The sequence below is a fragment of the Coregonus clupeaformis genome, chromosome 35 (assembly GCF_020615455.1).
Source record: "Coregonus clupeaformis isolate EN_2021a chromosome 35, ASM2061545v1, whole genome shotgun sequence".
NCBI lineage: Eukaryota > Metazoa > Chordata > Actinopteri > Salmoniformes > Salmonidae > Coregonus > Coregonus clupeaformis.
The window spans coordinates 4,926,833-4,952,552 of NC_059226.1; the positions used below are offsets into that span (position 1 = coordinate 4,926,833).

General features: G+C 43.3%; 1 protein-coding gene across 7 annotated transcripts; it reads right to left on the reverse strand.

The window, feature by feature from the left end:
* Window positions 1-1,492: 1,492 nt before the first annotated feature.
* LOC121550569 (mitochondrial fission factor homolog B) lies at window positions 1,493-23,978 on the reverse strand. Of its 7 annotated transcripts, none has more exons than XM_041862887.1 (8): window positions 23,671-23,978; window positions 22,077-22,292; window positions 21,693-21,832; window positions 18,618-18,709; window positions 17,840-17,905; window positions 7,458-7,532; window positions 7,235-7,310; window positions 1,493-2,597 (listed from the first exon to the last, which is right to left on the reverse strand). In XM_041862887.1, exons 2-8 carry the CDS (start codon window positions 22,285-22,287, stop codon window positions 2,466-2,468), a joined length of 792 nt encoding a protein of 263 aa, XP_041718821.1. In that variant the 5' UTR covers window positions 22,288-22,292; window positions 23,671-23,978; the 3' UTR covers window positions 1,493-2,465. The 7 variants fall into 7 exon arrangements, 6 of the variants coding, with proteins under 6 accessions (XP_041718821.1, XP_041718820.1, XP_041718822.1 ...); XM_041862886.1 differs by having other exon boundaries at window positions 22,077-22,295; XM_041862888.1 differs by having other exon boundaries at window positions 22,077-22,295; window positions 23,954-23,977.
* Between the last annotated feature and the right edge of the window lie 1,742 nt (window positions 23,979-25,720).

Genomic DNA, 25,720 nt, shown 5'->3' on the forward strand with positions numbered 1-25,720 from the left:
CAGAAAAATATGTTCTGTACCCATTACTGTCGAACAGACGATTTCACAAGTGCTCAACATTTACATGTTTAAGTCAAAGTGAGCCTGCAGACCTGCCTTATCAGTGTGGTGATGGGAATGATTATCATCAAACTTTGTGGTCAATGTTGAGCGGATAGTTGGTGAGTTTACCAGTACCTCTGGTAGGAATGTATGTTACTTTTTTAAAGATGCAAGGTCTTCTAGTATTTGTGCCTTTACACAAAGTCTGTAAAATAGATGCTGCTTGACAATGTCATTACTGTACAATCGCCATTCATGTTTAATTAAATTGTATTTCTAATCAACCATCTGGTTTTTACAAAAAAATAATCTCATGCGGTTTCTATTTGTGGTTTAACTTTTTTGGGGTGTAATTTATGTACTCCTGACAATGTTCCAAATAATGACTTTCCAAATGTTTCAGATAGTGAGTTTACTTGGTTTAGTATTACATTTTTGTTAAATAAATATACATGCATTATGCTCTATTGGAATGTACACTACACATTTTTCTTTATTTTTTTGGTCTAGACCACCACAGAATGAGTCATAATACCCATGAAACCTAGCGGTCAAACAGGGAAATGGTTCCAATCCAAGTTTTTCCACCATTCATTTTTCCCATAGGGGATTTTAGAAACACTTAAAATTAGGGCTGTGTTTCGTGTAGGTTTACCCTGGCGTGACGTTTTGATAACCCTGTAAATCTCTCTAGGACAAGGGGACTTATCAATATATTTGCTTGTGTGTCACACCCTACATACGGAGCCTCCGACCACCCTGCTGGTTTTCTGTTCTAGCTGATAATTGCACCCACCTGGTGTCCCGGGTCTAAATCAGTCCCTGATTAGAGGGGAACAATGAAAAAAATGCAGTGGAACTATACTAATTGACCTCTTCGATATCTAAGGGCTAGATTAAAATCAGATTGACATACACATAGCAGTGTCTTGGTGGGGTCAGAGGTGGAACTGCATTAGAGCTGTCAAATCCACAAGCAGCTTGTTGCCTATCGCGGACACTGCCATTGGATGCAACAAAACCACACCAATCCCATGCAGCCAAACGTTTTGCAACAGAATCTGCATAATGAATACACCCCATATGTTTTGGAGGTGGAACTGCGGTATGAGCGGACATAGGTGTGCGGTTGCTCGTGTCACAAACCACTCCCTTATCCCTACTGTGTTAGAAGTTCAAAACGGCGCTAGAAAGTGTAGGCTCAATCGATGTTTAGAAATAATGACTCAAATGTCAAACCATTGGTGTTAGGCTATGCCTGTTTAGTCCAAACGGAAAACGTTTTAATTGGGAAATGTTTTCCAAGTTTATATTGGACAAATTCAGGTCCCTCCCGGTTTTGTTCTGTTTAAGAAACTTTTTGCAACAGAATCGACGTAATGAATATGCCCCCAGACCTAAGGTTCAAGCAGGTGAAAGACCCAACGGATAAAACACAATCAAACCTCACTCAACATATCAAATCTAATTTATTAAATACACAAGAAAACCCAGTACAACTTCAAAAATGGAAAAAGAACAAGAAACCCCATGTAATAAATTAGTGTTAAATTTACATTCATGGTTAATGTCGTTTGACTTCTGAGAAAAACATGACATACGACTGTATATCATTTCATAGGATAAATTGAGGCAGCCAACTTCAAAGCACTTCATATTGCAGGCATTCAAACGCAGACACACAAGTCTTACTAAAGTCTTGATTAAATTAGGCCTTACGGAAGGACCTTATTACCTATGTACTGTCTGAAACGGATTACAATTTAGGCTTCTTTAAGTCTGAAGAGTTCCAAGTAAATCACACCATAATAGTATACTAGACACTTTGGACCAGTTACCAACTGACCCATGGCATTCCACCACCAGTGGTTACCAACTAGATTGAAATGTTAAAAGTTTACATAAGCTGTGTTTTGACAGACCTATGACGTGAATCTGATTATCCAACTTAGCAACAAGAATATAGAAGAGCCTCAGCAGTAACACTATCATTTCCTATCACCACCTCCAGCCGTGGTAAGCATTAGCTGTTCAAGTCACAGAGATGGCCAATCCTTTATGCAAACATGACATGGATCAATCCCTGATAATGTTGAAATATGCCGGCATCCACCTTCACAATAAACTTAGTCCATATTTGTCCACATCTAACTCTCAACACCTTCATTTTATCCTCATAGTCAAGGCCCTACTTAAGTGGTCCAAATTGCTTCCTTTCCTCCTCCCCTGGCCTTGAAAGAAAGGAGATGGGCCATTTCGATCTATACGTGCTCAGAATCTAACACCAACGTGTGTATGAATAAATGCACTGACAAACTACCCAGCTGAGTGGATGTGGAATGCAGAGCTGAGCAAAGTAGCTGGTTGGAGCGGACCAAGGGTTGTAGTGCAGATGAGTGGGCTGTTTGAGTGACGCGTGTCTGTTATCTGCGTATCCAGAGCCATCCGTTGAGCAGGCAGGCAGAAAGGAACAGGGAGAAGAGCACCAGCTCAGTCTGTCTGCGTTCAGCGTTCTGCCTCTCCAGACCCGCCAGACGACGACTCATCTTCACCACCTAGACACGAGAGAGAAAGGCGCTGATCTGTTATACTGTAAGTGACCGATTATTTTGGTTTTTACACATTTGCCATAGTGTAAAGATGGCCTCGATTTCTGAGCATGAGAAGAAAGGACAACTTACAGAAATGCAACATACAAGTATCCATAACACAAGCAACATTAGTGACTCAACAACGGCCAGAAGAAAATATTGAAGTTATGGTTTCTGGCTCCATCTACTGGTTGTACACAGGCTACACTATCATGACGGCATAGACGGAACCAAAGCGTAAGGCCGCACTAACAGTAAAGGGGTTTATCGCGAGCGATACAGGCCTAAATTAAGCCTAAAGACGCTACTGATGTCTCTCACCAAGTCCCCTAATGTCTTACTAGCGCCATAACAACAGCGTCTGGACTACTGCAACTCGCTGTTGGCTGGCCTCCCTGCCTGTGCCATTAAACCCCTACAACTCATCCAGAATGCCGCAGCCCGTCTGGTGTTCAACCTTCCCAAGTTCTCTCACGTCACCCCCCTCCTCCGCACACTCCACTGGCTTCCAGTTGAAGCTCGCATCCGCTACAAGACCATGGTGCTTGCCTATGGAGCAGTGAGGGGAACGGCACCTCTGTACCTTCGGGCTCTGATCAGTCCCTACACCCAAACGAGGGCATTGCGTTCATCCACCTCTGGCCTGCTGGCTCCCCTTCCTCTGCGGAAGCATAGTTCCCGCTCAGCCCAGTCAAAACTGTTCGCTGCTCTGGCACCCCAATGGTGGAACAAGCTCCCTCACGACGCCAGGACAGCGGAGTCACTCACCACCTTCCGGAGGCATTTGAAACCCCACCTCTTTAAGGAATACCTGGGATAGGATAAAGTAATCCTTCTACCCCCCCCCAAAATTGTAAAGTGGTTATCCCACTGGCTATAGGGTGAACGCACCAATTGGTGAGTCGCTCTGGATAAGAGCGTCTGCTAAATGACGTAAATGTGCCCTTGAGCAAGGCACTTAACCCTAATTGCTCCTGTAAGTCGCTCTGGATAAGAGCGTCTGCTAAATGACTAAAATGTAAAATGTAAAAAAAAAATAAGATACTGTCATTAATTAATATAGGCCTATATAAACATATTTGATGCAATTTCTAGCCTACTACATTTTATGACTGTATACATTAGCAGAATCTTTTTAATATGACATAAAATACAGGGTAGCCTGCCACTGACAGGTTTGTGGTGTGAAAGAATAAATTAATTAATTTCTCTGCCCGTTTTATTTTATTTACAATGCATCAGTGCAGCAATGTATTACATTTAGCCAATGTGATTACATCACACTAGAGCTACATGTCACTCTCGCCCTTCAAACTTCCCCACCAGTTCATTGCCAACACTGTAACCTATTTTATAGCAATTCAGCAAGCAAGAGGATCGATCAATGCTTTTTAAATTGCTCGAAATAAGTTTCAAACTACACCGAACAAAAATATAAACGCAACATGTAAAGTGCTGGTCCCATATTTCATGAGCTGAAATAAAAGATCCCAGAAATGTTCCATATGCACAAAAAGCTTATTTCTCTAAAATTCTGTGAACAAATTTGTTTACATCCCTGTTAGTGAGCATTTCTCATTTGCCAAGATAATCCACCTGACAGGTGTGGCATATCAATAAGATGATTAAACAGCATGATCATTACACAGGTGCACCTTGTGCTGGGGACAATAAAAGGCCACTAAAATGTGCAGTTGTGTCACAGAACACAATGCCACAGATGTCTCAACGTTTGAGGGAGCGAGCAATTGACATGCTGACTGCAGGAATGTCCACCAGAGCTTTTGCCAGATAATTAAATGGTAATTTCTCTACCATAAGCCGCCGCCAATGTAATTTTAGAGAATTTGGCAGTACGTCCAACCGGCGTCACAACTGCAGGCCACGTGTATGGCGATCCTGAGGCCCATTGTTGTGCCATTCATCTGCCGCCATTACCTCATGTTTCAGCATGATAATGCACAGCCCCATGTCGCAAGGATCTGCACACAATTCTTTGTAAGCTGAAAATGTCCCAGTTCTTCCATGGCCTGCATACTCACCAGACATGTCACCCATTGAGCATGTTTGGGATGATCTGGATCGACGTGTACAACAGCATGTTCCAGTTCCCGCCATTATCCAGCAACTTTGCACAGCCATTGAAGAGGAGTGGGACAACATTCCACAGGCCACAATCAACTGCCTGATCAACTCTATGCAAAGGAGATGCGTCATGCTGCATGAGACAAATGGTGGTCACACCAGATACTGACTGGTTTTCTGATCCACCCGCTACCTTTTTATGTGACCAACAGATGCATAACTGTATTCCCAGTCATGGGAAAGCCATAGATTAGGGCCTAATGAATTTATTTCAGTTGACTGATTTCCTTATATGAACTGTAACTCAGTCAAATCTTTTAAATTGTTGAGTTTATATTTTTGTTCAGTATATATATATATATATATATATATATATACACATATACACACTGCTCAAAAAAATAAAGGGAACATTTAAACAACACAATGTAACTCCAAGTCAATCACACTTCTGTGAAATCAAACTGTCCACGTAGGAAGCAACACTGATTGACAATAAATTTCACATGCTGTTGTGCAAATGGAATAGACAACAGGTGGAAATTATAGGCAATTAGCAAGACACCCCCAATAAAGGACTGGTTTTGCATGTGGTGACCACAGACCACTTCTCAGTTCCTATGCTTCCTGGCTGATGTTTTGGTCACTTTTTGAATGCTGGCGGTGCTTTCACTCTAGTGGTAGCATGAGACGGAGTCTACAACCCACACAAGTGGCTCAGGTAGTGCAGCTCATCCAGGATGGCACATCAATGCGAGCTGTGGCAAGAAGGTTTGCTGTGTCTGTCAGCGTAGTGTCCAGAGCATGGAGGCGCTACCAGGAGACAGGCCAGTACATCAGGAGATGTGGAGGAGGCCGTAGGAGGGCAACAACCCAGCAGCAGGACCGCTACCTCCGCCTTTGTGCAAGGAGGAGCACTGCCAGAGCCCTGCAAAATGACCTCCAGCAGGCCACAAATGTGCATGTGTCTGCTCAAACGGTCAGAAACAGACTCCATGAGGGTGGTATGAGGGCCCGACGTCCACAGGTGGGGGTTGTGCTTACAGCCCAACACCGTGCAGGACATTTGGCATTTGCCAGAGAACACCAAGATTGGCAAATTCGCCACTGGCGCCCTGTGCTCTTCACAGATGAAAGCAGGTTCACACTGAGCACGTGACAGACGTGACAGAGTCTGGAGATGCCGTGGAGAATGTTCTGCTGCATGCAACATCCTCCAGCATGACCGGTTTGGCGGTGGGTCGGTCATGGTGTGGGGTGGCATTTCTTTGGGGGGCCGCACAGCCCTCCATGTGCTCGCCAGAGGTAGCCTGACTGCCATTAGGTACCGAGATGAGATCCTCAGACCCCTTGTGAGACCATATGCTGGTGCGGTTGGCCCTGGGTTCCTCCTAATGCAAGACAATGCTAGACCTCATGTGGCTGGAGTGTGTCAGCAGTTCCTGCAAGAGGAAGGCATTGATGCTATGGACTGGCCCGCCCGTTCCCCAGACCTGAATACAATTGAGCACATCTGGGACATCATGTCTCGCTTCATCCACCAACGCCACGTTGCACCACAGACTGTCCAGGAGTTGGCGGATGCTTTAGTCCAGGTCTGGGAGGAGATCCCTCAGGAGACCATCCGCCACCTAATCAGGAGCATGCCCAGGCGTTGTAGGGAGGTCATACAGGCACGTGGAGGCCACACACACTACTGAGCCTCATTTTGACTTGTTTGAAGGACATTACATCAAAGTTGGATCAGCCTGTAGTGTGGTTTTCCACTTAAATTTTTAGGGTGACTCCAAATCCAGACCTCCATGGGTTGATAAATTTGATTTCCAAAGATAATTTTTGTGTGATTTTGTTGTCAGCACATTCAACTATGTAAAGAAAAAAGTATTTAATAAGATTATTTCATTCATTCAGATCTAGGATGTGTTATTTTAGTGTTCCCTTTATTTTTTTGAGCAGTGTATATATATATGACAGACACACACACACACACACACAGCTGTTCAATGTCTACTCATTTAAGAGCTAGAGAGAGGGAGAGATAGGCAAGTTGCCAGTCGAGATGCGTGAATGACAAAGAACAGTGAAATATCCGCCAAAGTTTAGGCTACCCTTATCAATGTGGTTGCACAGATTTAGATAAATACATTTACACACAAATAAAAATGTAGGCCTAGTGTCAACATAACCACCCACTGCTTCATTAAAATTGATCAACGGCTGATAGGCTATGGACAGTTTGCGTGCATGTGTTTCTATTTTCAAATGGTTGTCAATTTCATCTTCATATAGCCCTATATCACAGCTGTCTCTATATCGTCCCCTTAACTTTCCTCGTCAATTTATATTATATTGATTTAGCATTATCCTATAATGTAGACTAGTTTTTAGATGCAGGTATCAAGCAGACGTTAGTAAGGCGTTGGTATCATAACATATCAGTCAGACGTTCAATGGTAGGCGACAGTAGCTCATCATTGTCTCTTTTCACCCGCGATAGGATTTAATAGCCTGCTTACCTGTCTCCTGAGTACGATGAACTCCACAGCTGCACTTCCCTCATCATCTGGGCTCATCCACGAGTCCTGCATGGCACTGCCAACCACACACACAGGTGTAAAGGTAAATGGTGCGTGCACACACCCACACAAATGCTTTAGGCTTCAGAAATGTTTTATTTTTTTCGTACCCTGAAACAAGCCCAATAATAGGAAATGCTAATGGTGTGCCAGAACTTATCACCTTTTCCTGGCTGGTTCGACATACGCAGGGGGCGCCTCAACCACAGCAGTAGTTGGGTGTTCAGTATAGCTGAACCTTTAAACCAGGGAGAGAGACCACAGTCTGCAAAAGGGTCCTTCAACACAAGGCAGATAGAAGAATAACAGGGAAGGATCCACAAGAGGAAAAACAACCAGAAGTGTGCAACAAAAGACAGCACAAAGCAGTAATAAGATGAAGTTGCCCCATGGATGCAGATCTAAGATCCGTTTTCCATTGTTGCCTGTAAAGGCTAAGGTTAGGATTAGGGTTGGGTGGGCTGATCCAAGATCTGTGCCTACTGGCAACTTCTACCCAAAGCAAGAGCAAAGCAGGGAGAAGCGGCAAGCAGAGTTTAGAGTGCAGAGGGACGGGACAGTTCATCACTAAGGACTTAACATGGTCCACACACACCCGCACATTAATGAAGTGGGCACGACAGCGTCTCTTCCCCCTCAGGTGGCTGAAAAGATTTGGCATGGGCCCTTGGATCCTCAACAAGTGCTACAGCTGCACCTTCGAGAGCACCTTGACTGGCTGCATCACCGCTTGGTATGGCAAATGCACCGCCCTCAACCGCAAAGAGCTACAGAGGGTGGTGCAGACGGCCCTGTACATCACTGGGGCAGAGCTCCCTGCCTTCCAGGACCTCTATATCAGGCGGTGTAAGAGGAAGGTCCGAATAATTGCCAAAGACTTCAGCCACCCATGCCATAGACTGTTCACTCTGCTACCGTCCAACAAGCAGTACCGGAGCATCAGCTCTCAGACAGCTTCTACCCCCAAGCCATAAGACTGCTAAATTGTCACCCGGACTATCTGCATTGACCCCATCTTGCACGGTCTCTATACATACACTCACAAGACTATATACACTGAGTGTACAGAACATTAAGGACACCTGCTCTTTCCATGACATAGACTGACCAGGTGAAAGCTATGATCCCGTATTGATGTCACTTGTTAAATCCACTTCAAATCAGTGTAGATGAAGGGGAGGAGACAGGTTAAAGAAGGATTGTTAAGCCTTGAGACAATTGAGACATGGATTGTGTATGTGTGCCATTCAGAGGGTGAAAGGGCAAGACAAAAATGTTTAAGTGCCTTTGAACAGGGTATGGTAGTAGGTGCCAGGCGCACCGGTTTGTGTCAAGAACTGCAACGCTGCAGTTTTTTCCCCCATGTGTATCAAGAATGGTCCACCACCCAAAGAACATCCAGCCAACTGGACAACTGTGGGAAGCATTGTCAACATGGGCCAGCACTAATATACAGTACCAGTCAAAAGTTGACACCTACTCATTCAAGGGTTTTTCTTTATTTTTATTATTTTCTACAGTGTAGAATAATAGTGAAGACATCAAAACTATGAAATAACACATATGGAATCATGTAGTAACCAGAAAAGTGTTAAAATCAAAATATATTTTAGATATTAGATTCTTCAAAGTAGCCACCTTTTGCCTTGATTACAGCTTTGCACACTCTTGGCATTCTCTCAACCAGCTTCATGAGGAATGCTTTTCCAACAGTTTTGAAGGAGTTCCCACATATGCTGAGCACTTGTTGGCTGCTATTCCTTCACTCTGCGGTCCAACTCATCCCAAACCATCTCAATTGGGTTGAGGTCGGATGATTGTGGAGGCCAGGTAATCTCGATGCAGCACTCCATCACTCTCCTTCTTGGTCAAATAGCCCTTACACAGCCTGGAGGTGTGTTTTGGGTCATTGTCCTGTTGAAAAACAAATGATAGCCCCACTAAGCGCAAACCAGATGGGATGGCGTATCGCTGCAGAATGCTGTGGTAGCCATGCTGGTTAAGAGTGCCTTGAATTCTAAATAAATCACTGACAGTGTCACCAGCAAAGCACCCCCACACTTCCTCCTCCATCCTTCACGGTGGGAACCACACATGCAGAGATCATCCGTTCACCTACTCTGCGTCTCACAAAGACACGGCGGTGGGAACCAAAAATCTCAAATTTGGACTCATCAGATCAAAAGGACAGATTTCCACCGGTCTAATGTCCATTGATCATGTTTCTTGTCCCAAGCAAGTCTCTTCTTATTATTGGTGTCCTTTAGTAGTGGTTTCTTTGCAGCAATTCGACCATGAAGGCCTGATTCACACAGTCTCCGATGAACAGCTGATGTTGAGATGTGTCTGTCACTTGAACTCTGTGAAGCATTTATTTGGGCTGCAATTTCTGAGGTGCAGTTAACTCTAATGAACTTATCCGCCGCAGCAGAGGTAACTCTGGGTCTTCCGTTCCTCATGAGAGCCAGTTTCATCATAGCGCTTGATGGTTTTTGAAAGTTTCTTCAAATGAAGTCGCAAAGTTCTTGACATTTTGCGGATTGACTGACCTTCAAGTCTTAAAGTAATGGACTGTCGTTTCTCTTTGGTTATTTGAGCTGTTCTTGCTGTAATATGGACTTGGTCATTTACCAAAAATAGGGCTATCTTCTGTATACCACCCCTACCTTATCAACAACAACTGATTGGCTCAAACGCATTAAAAAAGGAAAGAAATTCCACAAATTAACAAGGCACATCTGCTAATTGAAATGCATTCCAGGTGACTACCTCATGAAGCTGGTTGAGAGAATGCCAAGAGTGTGCAAAGCTGTCAAGGCAAAGGGTGGCTACTTTGAAGAATCTTAAATATATTTTGATTTGTTTAACACTTGTGTTACTACATGATTATTTCATAGTTTTGATATCTTCACTATTATTCTACAATGTAGAAAATATTACAAAAAAACTGGAATGAGTAGGTGTCCAAACTTTTGACTGGTACTAATATATATATATATAGTGCTGTGAAAAAGTATTTGCCCCCTTTCTAATTTTCTCTACTTTTGCATATTTGTGATACTGAATGTTATCAGATCTTCAACCAAAACCTAATATTAGATAAAGGGAACATAAGTGAACAAATAACACAACAATTACATATTTATTTCATAAACAAAGTTATGCAACACCCAATTCCCCTGTGTGAAAAAGTAATTGCCCCCTTACACTCAATAACTGGTTGTGCCACCTTTAGCTGCAATGACTCCAACCAAATGCTTCTTGTAGTTGTTGATCAGTCTCACGTCGCTGTGGAGGAATTTTGGCCCACTCTTCCATGCAGAACTGCTTTAACTCAGTGACGTGTGGGTTTTCAAGCATGAACTGCTCGTTTCAAGTCCTGCCACAACATCTCAATTGGGATTAGGTCTGGACTTTGACTAGGCCATTCCAAAACTTCCAATTTGTTGCTTTTTAGCAATTTTCATGTAGACTTGATTGTGTGTTTTGGATCATTGTCTTGCTGCATGACCCAGCTGCGCTTCAGCTTACAGACGGATGGTCTGACATTCTCCTGTAGAATTCTCTGATACAGAGCAGAATTCATGGTTCCTTCTATTAAGGCAAGTCGTCCAGGTCCTGAGGCAGCAAAGCATCCCCAAACCATCACACCACCATGCTTGACCTTTCGTATGATGTTCTTACTGTGGAATGCAGCGTTTGGTTTTCGCCAGGCATAATGGGACCCATCTCGTCCAAAAGGTTGACTCAGGTTTGCCAAAAAGCACCTGGATGATCATCAAGACTCTTGGAAGAACGTTCTATGGACAGATGATTCAAAAGTATAACTTTTTGGACGACATGGTTCCAGTAATGCCTGGCGAAAACCAAACTCTACATGATCAGTCTATCATTTTAATGGTAGGTTTATTTGAACAGTGAGAGACAGAATAACAATAACAAAAAATCCAGAAAAACGCATGTCAAAAATGTCATCAATTGATTTGCATTTTAATGAGGGAAATAAGTATTTGACCCCTCTGCAAAATATGATTTAGTACTTGGTGGCAAAACCCTTGTTGGCAATCACAGAGGTCAGACGTTTCTTGTAGTTGGCCACCAGGTTTGCACACATCTCAGGAGGGATTTTGTCCCACTCCTCTTTGCAGATCTTCTCCAAGTCATTAAGGTTTCGAGGCTGACGTTTGGCAACTCGAACCTTCAGCTCCCTCCACAGATTTTCTATGGGATTAAGGTCTGGAGACTGGCTAGGTCACTCCAGGACCTTAATGTGCTTCTTCTTGAGCCACTCCTTCGTTGCCTTGGCCGTGTGTTTTGGGTCATTGTCATGCTTGAATACCCATCCACAACCCATGTTCAATGCCCTGGCAGAGGGAAGGAGGTTCTCACCCAAGATTTGACGGTACATGGCCCCGTCCATCGTCCCTTTGATGCGGTGAAGTTGTCCTGTCTCCTTAGCAGAAAAACACCCCCAAAGCATAATGTTTCCAACTCCATGTTTGACGGTGGGGATGGTGTTCTTGGGGTCATAGGCAGCATTCCTCCTCCTCCAAACATGGCGAGTTGAGTTGATGCCAAAGAGCTCGATTTTGGTCTCATCTGACCACAACACATTCACCCAGTTCTCCTCTGAATCATTCAGATGTTCATTGGCAAACTTCAGATGGCCCTGTATATGTGCTTTCTTGAGCAGGGGGACCTTGCGGGCGCTGCAGGATTTCAGTCCTTCACGGCGTAGTGTGTTACCAATTGTTTTCTTGGTGACTATGGTCCCAGCTGCCTTGAGATCATTGACAAGATCCTCCCGTGTAGTTCTGAGCTGATTCCTCACCGTTCTCATGATCATTGCAACTCCACGAGGTGAGATCTTGCATGGAGCCCCAGGCCGAGGGAGATTGACAGAATAATCGCACCAACTGTTGTCACCTTCTCACCAAGCTGCTTGGAGATGGTCTTGTAGCCCATTCCAGCCTTGTGTAGGTCTACAACCTTGTCCCTGACATCCTTGGAGAGCTCTTTGGTCTTGGCCATGGTGGAGAGTTTGGAATCTGATTGATTGATTGCTTCTGTGGACAGGTGTCTTTTATACAGGTAACAAACTGAGATTAGGAGCACTCCCTTTAAGAGTGTGCTCCTAATCTCAGCTCGTTACCTGTATAAAAGACACCCGGGAGCCAGAAATCTTTCTGATTGAGAGGGGGTCAAATACTTATTTCCCTCATTAAAATGTAAATCAATTTATAACATTTTTGACATGCATTTTTCTGGATTTTTTATTGTTGTTATTCTGTCTCTCACTGTTCAAATAATAAATAAACCTACCATTAAAATTATAGACGGATCATTTCTTTGTCAGTGGGCAAACGTACAAAATCAGCACGGGATCAAATACTTTTTCCCCCTCACTGTGTGTGTGTGTGTAATCTATCTATCTCTATATATATATATATATACACATACACACACACACACACACACACACACACATACATACACACACACACACACACACACACACTACCGTTCAAAAGTTTGGGGTCACTTAGAAATGTCCTTGTTTTCGAAAGAAAAGCAATTTTTTTGTCCATTAAAATAAAATAGATCAGAAATACAGTGTAGACATTCTTAATGTTGTAAATGGCTATTGTAGCTGGAAACGGCTGATTTTTTATGGAATATCTACATAGGCGTACAGAGGCCCATTATCAGCAACCATCAGTCCTGTGTACCAATGGCACGTTGTGTTTGCTAATCCATGTTTATCATTTTAAAAGGCTAATTGATCATTAGAAAACCCTTTTGCAATTCTATTAGCACAGCTGAAAACTGTTGTGCTGATTAAAGAAGCAATAAAACTGTCCTTCTTGAGACTAGTTGAGTATCTGGAGCATCAGCAATTGTGGGTTCGATTACAGGCTCAAAATGGCCAGAAACAAATAACTTTCTTCTGAAACTCGTCAGTCTATTCCTGTTCTGAGAAATGAAGGCTATTCCATGCGAGAAATTGCCAAGAAACTGAAAATCTCGTACAATCCTGTGTACTACTCCCTTCACAGAACAGCGCAAACTGGCTCTAACCAGAATAGAAAGAGGAGTGTGAGGCCCTGGTGCACAACTGAGCAAGAGGACAAATACATTAGAGTGTCTAGTTTGAGAAACAGACGCCTCACAGGTCCTCAACTGGCAGCTTCATTAGATAGTACCTGCAAAACACCAGTCTCAACGTCAACAGTGAAGAGGCGACTCCGGGATGCTGACTTTCTAGGCAGAGTTGCAAAGAAAAAGCCATATCTCAGACTGGCCAATAAAAATAAAAGATTAAGATGGGCAAAAGAACACAGACACTGGACAGAGGAAGATTGGAAAAAAGTGTTATGGACAGACAAATTGAAGTTTGAGGTGTTCGGATCACAAAGAAGAACATTTGTGAGACGCAGACCAAATGAAAAGATGCTGGATGCAATGTGATGGTCTGGGGGTGCTTTGGTGGTGGTAAAGTGGGAGATTTGTACAGGGTAAAAGGGATCTTGAAGAAGAAAGGCTATCACTCCATGCCATACCCTGTGGACGGTGCTTGATTGGAGCCAATTTCCTCCTACAACAGGACAATGACCCAAAGCACAGCTCCAAACTATGCAATAACTATTTAGGGAGCAGTCAGCTGGTATTCTGTCAATAATGGAGTGGCCAGCACAGTCACCGGATCTCAACCCTATTGAGCTGTTGTGGGAGCAGCTTGACCGTATGGTACGTAAGAAGTGCCCATCAAGCCAATCCAACTTGTGGGAGGTGCTTCAGGAAGCATGGGGTGAAATCTCTTCAGAATACCTCAACAAATTGACAACTAGAATGCCAAAGGTCTGCAAGGCTGTAATTGCTGCAAATTGAGGATTCTTTGACTAAAACAAAGTTTGAAGGACAATTATTATTTCAATTAAAAATCATTATTTCTAACCTTGTCAATGACTATATTTCCTATTCATTTTGCTATATTTCCTATTGAAGCTCATTTCATATATGTTTTCATGGAAAACAAGGACATTTCTAAGTGACCTCAAACTTTTGAACGGTAGTGTGTGTGTATGTATATATATAAATAAAAATACACACACACACACACACACACACATTTCCACTGCATTTCAGCCCTGCCACAAAAGGACCAGCTGACATCATGTCAGTGATTCTCTTGTTAACACAGGTGAGTGTGTTGACGAGGACAAGGCTGGAGATCACTCTGTCATGCTGATTGAGTTAGAATAACAGACTGGAAGCTTTAAAAGGAGGGTGGTGCTTCAAATCATTGTTCTTCCTCTGTTAACCATGGCTACCTGCAAGGAAACACGTGCCGTCATCATTGCTTTGCACAAAAAAGGCTTCACAGGCAAGGATATTGCACCTAAATCAACCATTTATCGGAACATCAAGAACTTCAAGGAGAGAGGTTCAATTGTTGTGAAGAAGGCTTCAGGGCGCCCAAGAAAGTCCAGTAAGCGCCAGGACCGTCTCCTAAAGTTGATTCAGCTGCGGGATCGGGGCACCACCAGTGCAGAGCTTGCTCAGGAATGGCAGCAGGCAGGTGTGAGTGCATCTGCACGCACAGTGAGGCGAAGAGTTTTGGAGGATGGCCTGGTGTCAAGAAGGACAGCGAGGAAGCCACTTCCCTCCAGGAAAAACATCAGGGACAGACTGATATTCTGCAAAAGGTACAGGGATTGGACTGCTGAGGACTGGGGTAAAGTCATTTTCTCTGATGAATCCCCTTTCTGATTGTTTGGGGCATCCAGAAAAAAGCTTATCCGGAGAAGACAAGGTGAGCGTTACCATCAGTCCTGTGTCATGCCAACAGTAAAGCATCCTGAGACCATTCATGTGTGGGGTTGCTTCTCAGCCAAGGGAGTGGGCTCACTCACAATTTTGCCTAAGAACACAGCCATGAATAAAGAATGGTACCAACACATCCTCAGAGAGCAACTTCTCCCAACCATCCAAGAACAGTTTGGTGACGAACAATGCCTTTTCCAGCATGATGGAGCACCTTGCCATAAGGCAAAGGTGATAACTAAGTCGCTCGGGGAACAAAACATCGAAATTTTGGGTCCATGGCCAGGAAACTCCCCAGACCTTAATCCCATTGAGAACTTGTGGTCAATCCTCAAGAGGCGGGTGGACAAACAAAAACCCACAAATTCTGACAAACTCCAAGCATTGATTATGCAAGAATGGGCTGCCATCAGTCAGGATATGGCCCAGAAGTTAATTGACAGCATGCCAGGGCGGATTGCAGAGGTCTTGAAAAAGAAGGGTCAACACTGCAAATATTTACTCTTTGCATAAACTTCATGTAATTGACAATAAAAGCCTTTGACACTTATGGAATGCTTGTAATTATACTTCAGTATACCATAGTAACATCTGACAAAAATATCTAAAAACACTGAAGCAGCAAACTTTGTGAAGACCAATACTTGTCATTCTCAAAACTTTTGACTACGACTGTACACACACACACACACACACTTTTACAATTATTATTATCTATCCAGATTCCTAGTCACTTTACCTTGCCTTTATGTACAGTGCATTCGGAAAGTATTCAGACCCCTTTACCTTTTCCACATTGTTACGTTACAGCCTTATTCTAAAATTGATTAAATATTTTGTTCATCATCAATCTACACACAATACCCCATATTGACAAAGTGAAAACAGGTTTGTAATAAAAAACAGAAATACCTTATTTACATAAGTATTCAGACCCTTTGCTATGAGACTTGAAATTGAGCTCAGGTGCATCCTGTTTCCATTCATCATCCTTGAGATGTTTCTACAACTTGGAGTCCACCTGTGGTAAATTCAATTGATTGGACATGATTTGGAAAGGCACACACTTGTCTATATAAAGGTTCCACAGTTGACAGTGCATGTTAGAGCAAAAACCAAGCCATGAGGTCGAAGAAATTGTCCGTAGAGCTCCGAGACAGGATTGTGTCGAGGAAAAAAATGTCTGCAGCATTGAAGGTCCCCAAGAACACAGTGTCCTCCATCATTCTTAAAAATGGGAGAAGTTTGGAACCATCAAGACTCTTCCTTGAGCTGGCCAAACTGAGCAATCGGGGGAGAAGGGCCTTGGTCAGGGAGGTGACCAAGAACCCAATGGTCACTGACAGAGCTCCAGAGTTCCTCTGTGAAGATGGGAAAACCTTGCAGAAGGACAACCATCTCTGAAGCACTCCACCAGTCAGGCCTTTATGGTAGAGTAGCCAGACGAAAGCCACTCCTCAGTAAAAGGCACATGACAGCCCGCTTGGAGTTTGCCAAAAGGATTCTCTGGTCTGATGAAACTAAGATTGAACTCTTTGGCCTAAAGGCCAAGCGTCACGTCTGGAGGAAACCTGGCACCATCCCTACGGTGAAGCATCGTGGTGGCAGCATCATGCTGTGGGGATGTTTTTCAGCGGCAGGGACTGAGAGACTAGTCAGGATCGAGGGAAAGATGAACGGAGCAAAGTACATAAAGATCCTTGATGAAAACCTGTTCCAGAGCGCTCAGGAGCTGACTGGGGCGATGGTTGACCTTCCAACAGGACAAAGACCCTAAGCACACAGCCAAGACAACGCAGAAGTGGCTTTGGGACAAGTCTCTGAATGTCCTTGAGTGGCCCAGCTGGAGCCCGGACTTGAACCCGATCGAACATATTTTTAACACATTTGCAAAAATTTCTAAAAACCTGTTTTTGCTTTCTCATTATGGAGTATTTTGTGTAGATTGAGGGGGAGAAAACTATTTAATCAATTTTTTGAATAAGGCTGTAATGTAACAACATTTTGAAAAAGTCAAAGGGTCTGAATACTTTCCGAATGCACTGTACATATCTATCTCAAATTCCTTGTACCCCTGCACAGTGATATGGTACTGGTACTCCCTGTATATTGCTTAATTCTTGTATTTTATTCCCTGTGTTCCTGTTTGTATTTTTCTTATTTTTAACTCTGCAACGTTGGGAAGGGCTCGTAAGCAAGCATTTCACAGTATAGTATGATTTCAACATAAGTCGTGAGTAAAGGAAGTTATCCTGTAGTCAAGACTGAATCCTTTCTCGAAGCAAAAGCTTTGTAAAGAAAGTGAGAACTAGTAGTGTAAGGACAGTAATGCAAGCCCAAGCAAGGAAGGAATGGAAGGAGGTTAGGTGCCATTTGTTAAGATTTAGGAGTGGGTAGGCAGGGGTCACTCAGGTCGGAGAAGGTAGGAGTAGCCGCTATCCCCTAACCTGTAATTCTGAGTGACAGAGTCTGCAGGAGGCACTGTGAGGCCTGCTGGCCCAGTTCCTTGGCAGCCTGCAGCATAGTCTGTGGGGACAGGAGGCTGGGTGGGATGGCAGGGAGCCCCAGGGGCAGGGGCAGGGGCAGGGTGTCTGCAGCTGCAGTAGAGCGCTGAGGGGGGCGTCCTGCACCGCCGCAACTATAACAGGCACGAGGAGGAGTGGGGGTGGGTAGGGTCACCACAAATGACAGAGGGCAAAAAGAGAGGGGCACAACACTTACCAAGCAGTGACAAGGCCAAATAACTTCAAATGACTTTGACTGTCTCCACGTTGCCTCGAATATAACCTACATGTAAGGAGAGGCTAGAGATCAGAGGAACCAATGTTTGTCTCCCTCTGCTGGAAACACAGGTGAAGAATAGGAGGACATCGCTGCAGGGGCCTGAGGCAGCGCAAAGTCAATAGAATTTAGTGTCCCAAGCCGACAATGCAACTTTCCCTTTGTGTCTTTCTAAAATGTTCCAGGCTTAAAAGGCAAGCTGGTTTGAAAAGCAGGCAAGTGTTGTGTTGAAATAATGTTGATAAGTAATTTATCCTACTATGCTTACATATGGCCAAGTTGTTTCGTACACAAGGTGATGAAAACCAGCAAAAATAATGTTTTAAAGTGAAGAGTGTTCTGAAAACATTCAGCACCATATGTTTTGGGAGCTTTTTTCCCCTGCTTCTGAGGAAGCGTTGGACATGTAACCCCCTCACTGGGCAGAGGAGCACTTCGAGAGGCAGGTAGCCTAGTGGTTAAGAGCGTTGGGCCAGTAACCGAAATGTCGCTGGTTTGAATCCCCGAGCCAACTAGGTGAAAAATCTGTCGATGTGCCCTTGAGCAAGGCACTTAACCCTAAATGCTCCTTTAAGTCGCTCTGTATAAGAGCGTCTGCTAAATGACTAAAATATAAATCTAGTAAGCCACTCAGTCTGGTCCAAGGAAAGAGATGGATCGCGATGGGGACATTTAAAAGGAGTTAAGAAGTGTTTAATCCAATGTGTCTTGTACTTACGAGATAGGGGTGTGCGGTGTCTGTTTGCAGGTGGGGGTGCCAGGGTCGCTCCTGCCAAAAGCCTGGTCACTGTAGGACCTACGCAGTGGACTCTGTTACAGAAGAGAGAAATAGTAACATGAGTTAGATAAGGAAGGGATGGGACACTGGCGGCCCCCTTTTGTAGGCCTGCGGATCAATTTCTAAATCTCTTTTGGAGGAGGGGGGACTCAGTCGGGTAGAAGAATAGAATACACAAGGTGCAATTTAGAAATGTGGTTGTGCATCAGCAGTTTTTCTCTTGTTACGTCAGTCACTCAATTAGCCCATGTCAGCTAACATGTTTTAGATTGTAAGTTAGTCTTGCTGCCAGCTAAACTTGTTGTAATCTTGGTCAAATTACCAACCGGGGGTCCCATACTGATTTAGTTAGTCACTCAGTCAGATCAAATTTAAAAAATGCAAACATTTCTCTCCACCCTATGGCAAAATGTGTAGAATTGCAGGAAATGAACTCTAAAACTTCACATTTTGCTTAGGCCCCTCAAAAGGCTAGGCCCGGCTAACTGCATGTTTGGGTATAGATGTGGGCATGAAGACCCGCGAGCCATTGCAGATTTTTTTTGTGGCCCCCACCCCCATCAAAGTTGGCCATCCCGGAGTTAGATGGTGAGGGTAGGGCAAGATGGAAGCTGCTGGGAATGTTTCAATCCAGGTGGTGCCTGCAGATTGAATATTTTGTTATAACTCCATCTCATCAAATGCTCTCCCTAAGCATGACTCTGAACACTTTAAATAATGACACCCAGAGCAATGGCTTGACACTATATATTACCGGTCAAAAGTTTTAGAACACCTACTCATTCAAGGGTTTTTCTTTATTTTTACTATTTTCTACATTGTAGAATAATAATGAAGACATCAAAACTATGAAATAACATATGGAATCATGTAGTAACCAAAAAAGGGTTAAACAAATCAAAATATATTTTAGATGAGATTCTTCAAATAGCCACCCTTTGCCTTGATGACAGCTTTACACTCTTGGCATTCTCTCAACCAGCTTCATGGGGTAGTCACCTGGAATGCATTTCAATTAACAGGTGTGCCTTGTTAAAAGTTAATTTGTGGAATTAATTTCCTTCTTAATGCGTTTGAGCCTATCAGTTGTGTTGTGACAAGGTAGGGGGGGTATACAGAAGATAGCCCTATTTGGTAAAATACCAAGTCCATATTATGGCAAGAACAGCTCAAATAAGCAAAGAGAAATGACAGTCCATCATTACTTTAAGACATGAAGGTCAGTCAATCCGGAAAATTTCAAGAACTTTGAAAGTTTCTTCAAGTGCAGTCACAAAAACCATCAAGTGCTATGATGAAACTGGCTCTCATGAGGACCGCCACAGGAATGGAAGACCCAGAGTTAACAATTAAACAATCTCCAAAGAACATACATAATGCTCTGGAATTGTCCTGGAATTTTAACCCAAATGAAAAAGGCTCAAACTGGGGGGTAAAGGGGGAAAATGTTGAATGTGATAAATAACGGTAACGTCCTCAACATAGGAATGACCAATATCAATATTCAGACTATGGTGTCACTGCAGAAGAATAAAAAGGAAGGTTCTAAGTAACATCATACCAACATTTTCAGTATGTTGACCACAACCAAAGCTTTATTTTAAATGACAACCAAATGTTAACGTTTGCGTTATGCGTATGTTGGATTACGTTCTGATTAAATGTATGTTTATTTATTGAAATATTTATTAATTCAGTTGAATGTTTTTTTAATGTTGCATTTCAAAATGTGTTTAAGTTCGATGCCAAAATTGCTCTGCTCTAACTGTATTGTACAAACTACACTTATGTTTATGCATCTATTTACTCTGCTGCAGAGGATAAGTTCATTAGAGTTACCAGCCTCAGAAATTGCTGCCCAAATAAATGCTTCACAGAGTTCAAGTAACAGACATATCAACATCAACTGTTCAGAGGAGACTGTGGGAATCAGGCCTTCATGGTCTAATTGCTGCAAAGAAACCACTACTAAAGGTCACCATTAAGAAGAAGAGACTTGCTTGGGCCAAGAAACATGAGCAATGGACATTAGACCGGTGGAAAGTTGTCCTTTGGTCTGGAGTCCAAATTGGAAATGTTTGGTTCCAACCGCCGTGTCTTTGTGAGACGCGGTGTGGGTGAACGGATGATCTCTGCATGTGTATTTCCCACGTAAAGCATGGAGGAGGTGGTGTTATGTGTGGGGGTGCTTTGCTGGTGACACTGTGATTTATTTAGAATTCAAGGCACACTTAACCAGCATGGCTACCACAGCATTCTGCAGCTATACGCCATCCTATATGGTTTGGGCTTAGTAGGACTATCATTTGTTTTTCAACAGGACAATGGCCCAACACACCTCCAGGCTGTGTAAGGGCTATTTTACCAAGAAGGAGAGTGATGAAGTGCTGCATCAGATGACCTGGCCTCCACAATCCCCCGACCTCAACCAAATTGAGATGGTTTGGGATGAGTCGGACCGCAGAGTGAAGGAAATGCAGCCAACAAGTGCTCAGCATATGTGGGAACTCCTTCCAAGACTGTTGGAAAAGCATTCCAGGTGAAGCTGGTTGAGAGAATGCCAAGAGTGCGCAAAGCTGTCAAGGCAAAGGGAGGCTATTTGAAGAATCTCAAATATAAAATATATTTTGATTTGTTTAACACTTTTTTGGTTACTACATTATTCGTTATGTGTTATTTCATAGTTTGATGTCTTCACAATTATTCTACAATGTAGAAAATAGTAGAAATAAAGTCCCCTGTAGCTCAGTTGGTAGAGCATGGCGCTTGCAACGCCAGGGTTGTGGGTTCGTTTCCCACGGGGGGCCAGTATGAAAATGTATGCACTCAATAACTGTAAGTCGCTCTGGATAAGAGCGTCTGCTAAATGACTAAAAAAAAAAAAAAAATACCTTGAATGAGTAGGTGTTCTAAAACTTTTGACCGGTAGTGTATGTATCAGTGACACTACACTTATCCAATTATTGTGAGACAACTCATTCCCAAAGAAAAGGTCCAGTCTACAGTCTCACATACCTGCACTGGTTCCCTCATGTAGGGTTCTCTTTCTCTGTCCCAGGCACTGTGCTGCTGTGCCTCCCATGCAGGCCCCAGGGGGAGGGCTGAGCCTTGCTTGGATGACGTGAACAGTGGACGGGGGCTCATGTCCGGGGCATCTATTAGTAAGTCACAAAGATATCAGAACACTGAGATATCATAGGGACACACACAGATCCCATTACTGCTCCGACTCAAATCCTGAGAACATCAACAGAGCTTTTAGGACCAGCATTGTTAAGTGGCTAAAATAGTTTTTCTTCTGACCCGTCTCTGTTCTATCCCAACTCTACTTCTAACTTAAGCTATATAAATGTTTTGTCTTTATCAATAGGCCTACCTCCAGACCAGCCATGCACCCACCTGTGAGAGACAGCCTGTCTGGGATGTGCATGCTGTAGGATGCGGGACACTCCGCACACCCCTGCCGCTCCTCTTCCCATCTCTGTCCCATGCCTGGCCCCACTCTCAGGCGGTCGGGGACACGCATCTTCTGGTTGATGGCCTCAGAGAAGATGGAGTCACGGCCGCCGCGCACCTGGGAAACGTCACCCCGAAACCCCGAAGAGGCCATGGCAGCTGCTGTTTTAAGATCAAAATGTGTTACAACTTCTGAAGTCACACAGTGCATCTTTGACAAGTCTATACTACCCCTGTAAGACTATACTTGGATGTAGTTAGCTGATTAGGCAACAGGATGAGTCAAATGTTAGTAGGTTCGTTTCCTGCAGTGTGGATTAGCTGGAACTATCCTGTGTAATTGCGTGTTATTCTTTGGGTGCTTAAATCCAGTCCGCCCACACTAGTCGCCGCCCAACTCCATCGTAAATCGTTGAGTTTAATAGGCTAGGGGCCTGTCAAATCATTGCAGATGGCAGGCAGCTCACTTCAATTAATGATGTGAGAACTGCGTAACTAGGTGGCGAGTAGTCTGATTAATCAGGCTGTAATACACAATGAATTGGTGTATACATTCTTAAAGTAATGCCTGCAAATTGTGTACATTTTCCTTACAAGACAGAATGTTGAATAAAATTACATTAAAAACTTACTCTACTGGTTGTCTGTGCAGTTTGTCCTTCAGCTGCTCTATTCAACAAAGCATGCCATGACAATGAAAATGGTTCTGAATCAGGGGAGAACAATCCACACCTTTTTGGGAATTGCAGATTTTTGTTTAGATATAAATCAGAATATTTGTTTTTTTAATTCACACACAAAAAAAAGGTGTTGATTGTTTTCTATTCTCCCGATTCAGATAATAGCCTACCATTTCCATTGTCATGACATGCTTTGTTCAGTAGCTCGGCATATTGACAAGATAAAAACCGAACATCCAATATAAAACTAATTTGACCTCGGTGCTGAACAGAACCATAAACCTACCTGCTCTCTAAAAAGTCGGGTAAACAATATGGATAGTCCTATGGATAGTTTGTCCCGGTAGATTAATTTAAAATGTAATTGAATTCAAAATTCTGGCTTGTAAGGAACATTTACACGATTTTGCAGGCATTAGCGTCAGGCTGTATATACCAATTAATTGTGTATTAACGTTACAACCTGATTAATCAGACTAGGTACTAAACACTACTAGATAGCTATGGCTGAAGACAATTGTTGTGGTTAGTTAAAATAGCTGTGAGAATAGCTCATGACAAGCTAAGAAGCTAGCTATGGCAACACAATTTGGTTATGGTAAACCAGTGTTGGCATATTGGTCGCCAGTTAGCTAGCAAGCATAGCTACCTAGCCTGAAAAAGAGATGTCAAGTAGTGCTAGCTAGCTACTTGTTGCACTCAAACACCAAGAGCTAGCTAAGTTACCAAGGCAAGGGCTAACGTTATTCATCGGGTTTTCATCATCATACTTTGATCATTGTCCTGTTGTCATCACACTTTCTACAGTAAAATAACCAAATAAATGCAAGATATATCTAGCTAGAAAGATGACAGACCTGAGGAGTAACTTGCAGGTCAGAGATCTTTGGCCAGCTAAGTTAGCGAGTAGCTTTTGCTAGCTAGCTTATCAGTTAGAATAAAAGCGAGCTAGCTAGTAGCTAAAGTTAGCTGGCGTAAAGCTGATAGCCAAATACATTGGTCAACTATCACGAAGTTGTCAGCAGCAATTTTGACATTATCTTTAACAACAACGTAGTTAGACAGTTTATCAATCAAACACTATAGCTATGTAGCTAAACTTTATAAAGTTGACATTAGCTAGCTGGCTACCCTACAAACCTTCTTCTTCTTTGCTATCATGGCGTTTGTGCATGCCGCCACCTACTGTGCAGGAGTGTGTGGTCCATTACATTTTGTGATACCAAAAAAAAAAAAAACATTGCACCACCAACCAACCCAACACATACAGTGAGGGAAAAAAATATTTGATCCCCTGCTGATTTGGTACGTTTGCCCACTGACAAAGAAATGATCAGTCTATAATTTTAATGGTAGGTTTATTTGAACAGTGAGAGACAGAATAACAACAACAAAAATCCAGAAAAACGCATGTCAAATATTTTATACATTGATTTGCATTTTAATGAGGGAAATAAGTATTTGACCCCCTCTCAATCTGAAAGATTTCTGGCTCCCAGGTGTCTTTTATACAGGTAACGAGCTGAGATTAGGAGCACACTCTTAAAGGGAGTGCTCCTAATCTCAGCTTGTTACCTGTATAAAATACACCTGTCCACAGAAGCAATCTCTCCACCATGGCCAAGACCAAAGAGCTCTCCAAGGATGTCAGGGACAAGATTGTAGACCTACACAAGGCTGGAATGGGCTACAAGACCATCGCCAAGCAGCTTGGTGAGAAGGTGACAACAGTTGGTGTGATTATTCGCAAATGGAAGAAACACAAAATAACTGTCAATCTCCCTCGGCCTGGGGCTCCATGCAAGATCTCACCTCGTTGATAGATTAATTATTAATGACTAATTATTACACCCTGAAACTGTGTATAATGTGTTAGAAATGTGTGAGTGTAGGACCAGTAAAGGCTATGGCATTGAGCCACTATTTAGCAATGTGAGTAAGAGTTAGGCCAGACAACAAAGACAACTGAGAAACTAAGATAAAGCGGCCTCCCAATTTAGGGAGGGGAGAAACTGTTATGAAAACATGGTGCAGAATATTGTGAGAACGGCAATAACTGAGTAAAGCAGGGAGTAGGATATGTGTGTGTGTGTGTGTGTATGTATGTGTGTATGCATGTGTGTATATGTGTGTGTGTGTGTGAACTGAAGGTCAGTAGAGCAGTTTTAGAGTGGAAAACTACAGCCCACCTACAGAGGGGAGGGATTTCTTTTTGTATGACGTATGAGTATAAAAGATGGACTCTGAAATTGTGATGGCAGAATTCTCAATGAATAAATATCTCTGACTATGCAGACCGGGACTCTGGCCGTTACTTAAATCCCAAAAGACTTACAACCTTTTGGGAGACGCACAGAGACACTAAAATAGTTTGTTAAATAATTCACATAACACTCGTGGAGTTGCAATGATCATGAGAACGGTGAGGAATCAGCCCAGAACTACACGGGAGGATCTTGTCAATGATCTCAAGGCAGCTGGGACCATAATCACCAAGAAAACAATTGGTAACACACTGCGCCGTGAAGGACTGAAGGTGCCCCTGCTCAAGAAAGCACATATACTGGCCCGTCTGAGGTTTGCCAATGAACATCTGAATGATTCAGAGGAGAACTGGGTGAAAGTGTTGTGGTCAGATGAGACCAAAATCGAGCTCTTTGGCATCAACTCAACTCACCGTGTTTGGAGGAGGAGGAATGCTGCCTATGACCCCAAGAACACCATCCCCACCGTCAAACATGGAGGTGGAAACATTATGCTTTGGGGGTGTTTTTCTGCTAAGGAGACAGGACAACTTCACCGCATCAAAGGGACGATGGACGGGGGCATGTACCGTCAAATCTTGGGTGAGAAACTCCTTCCCTCTGCCAGGGCATTGAAAATGGGTCGTGGATGGGTATTCAAGCA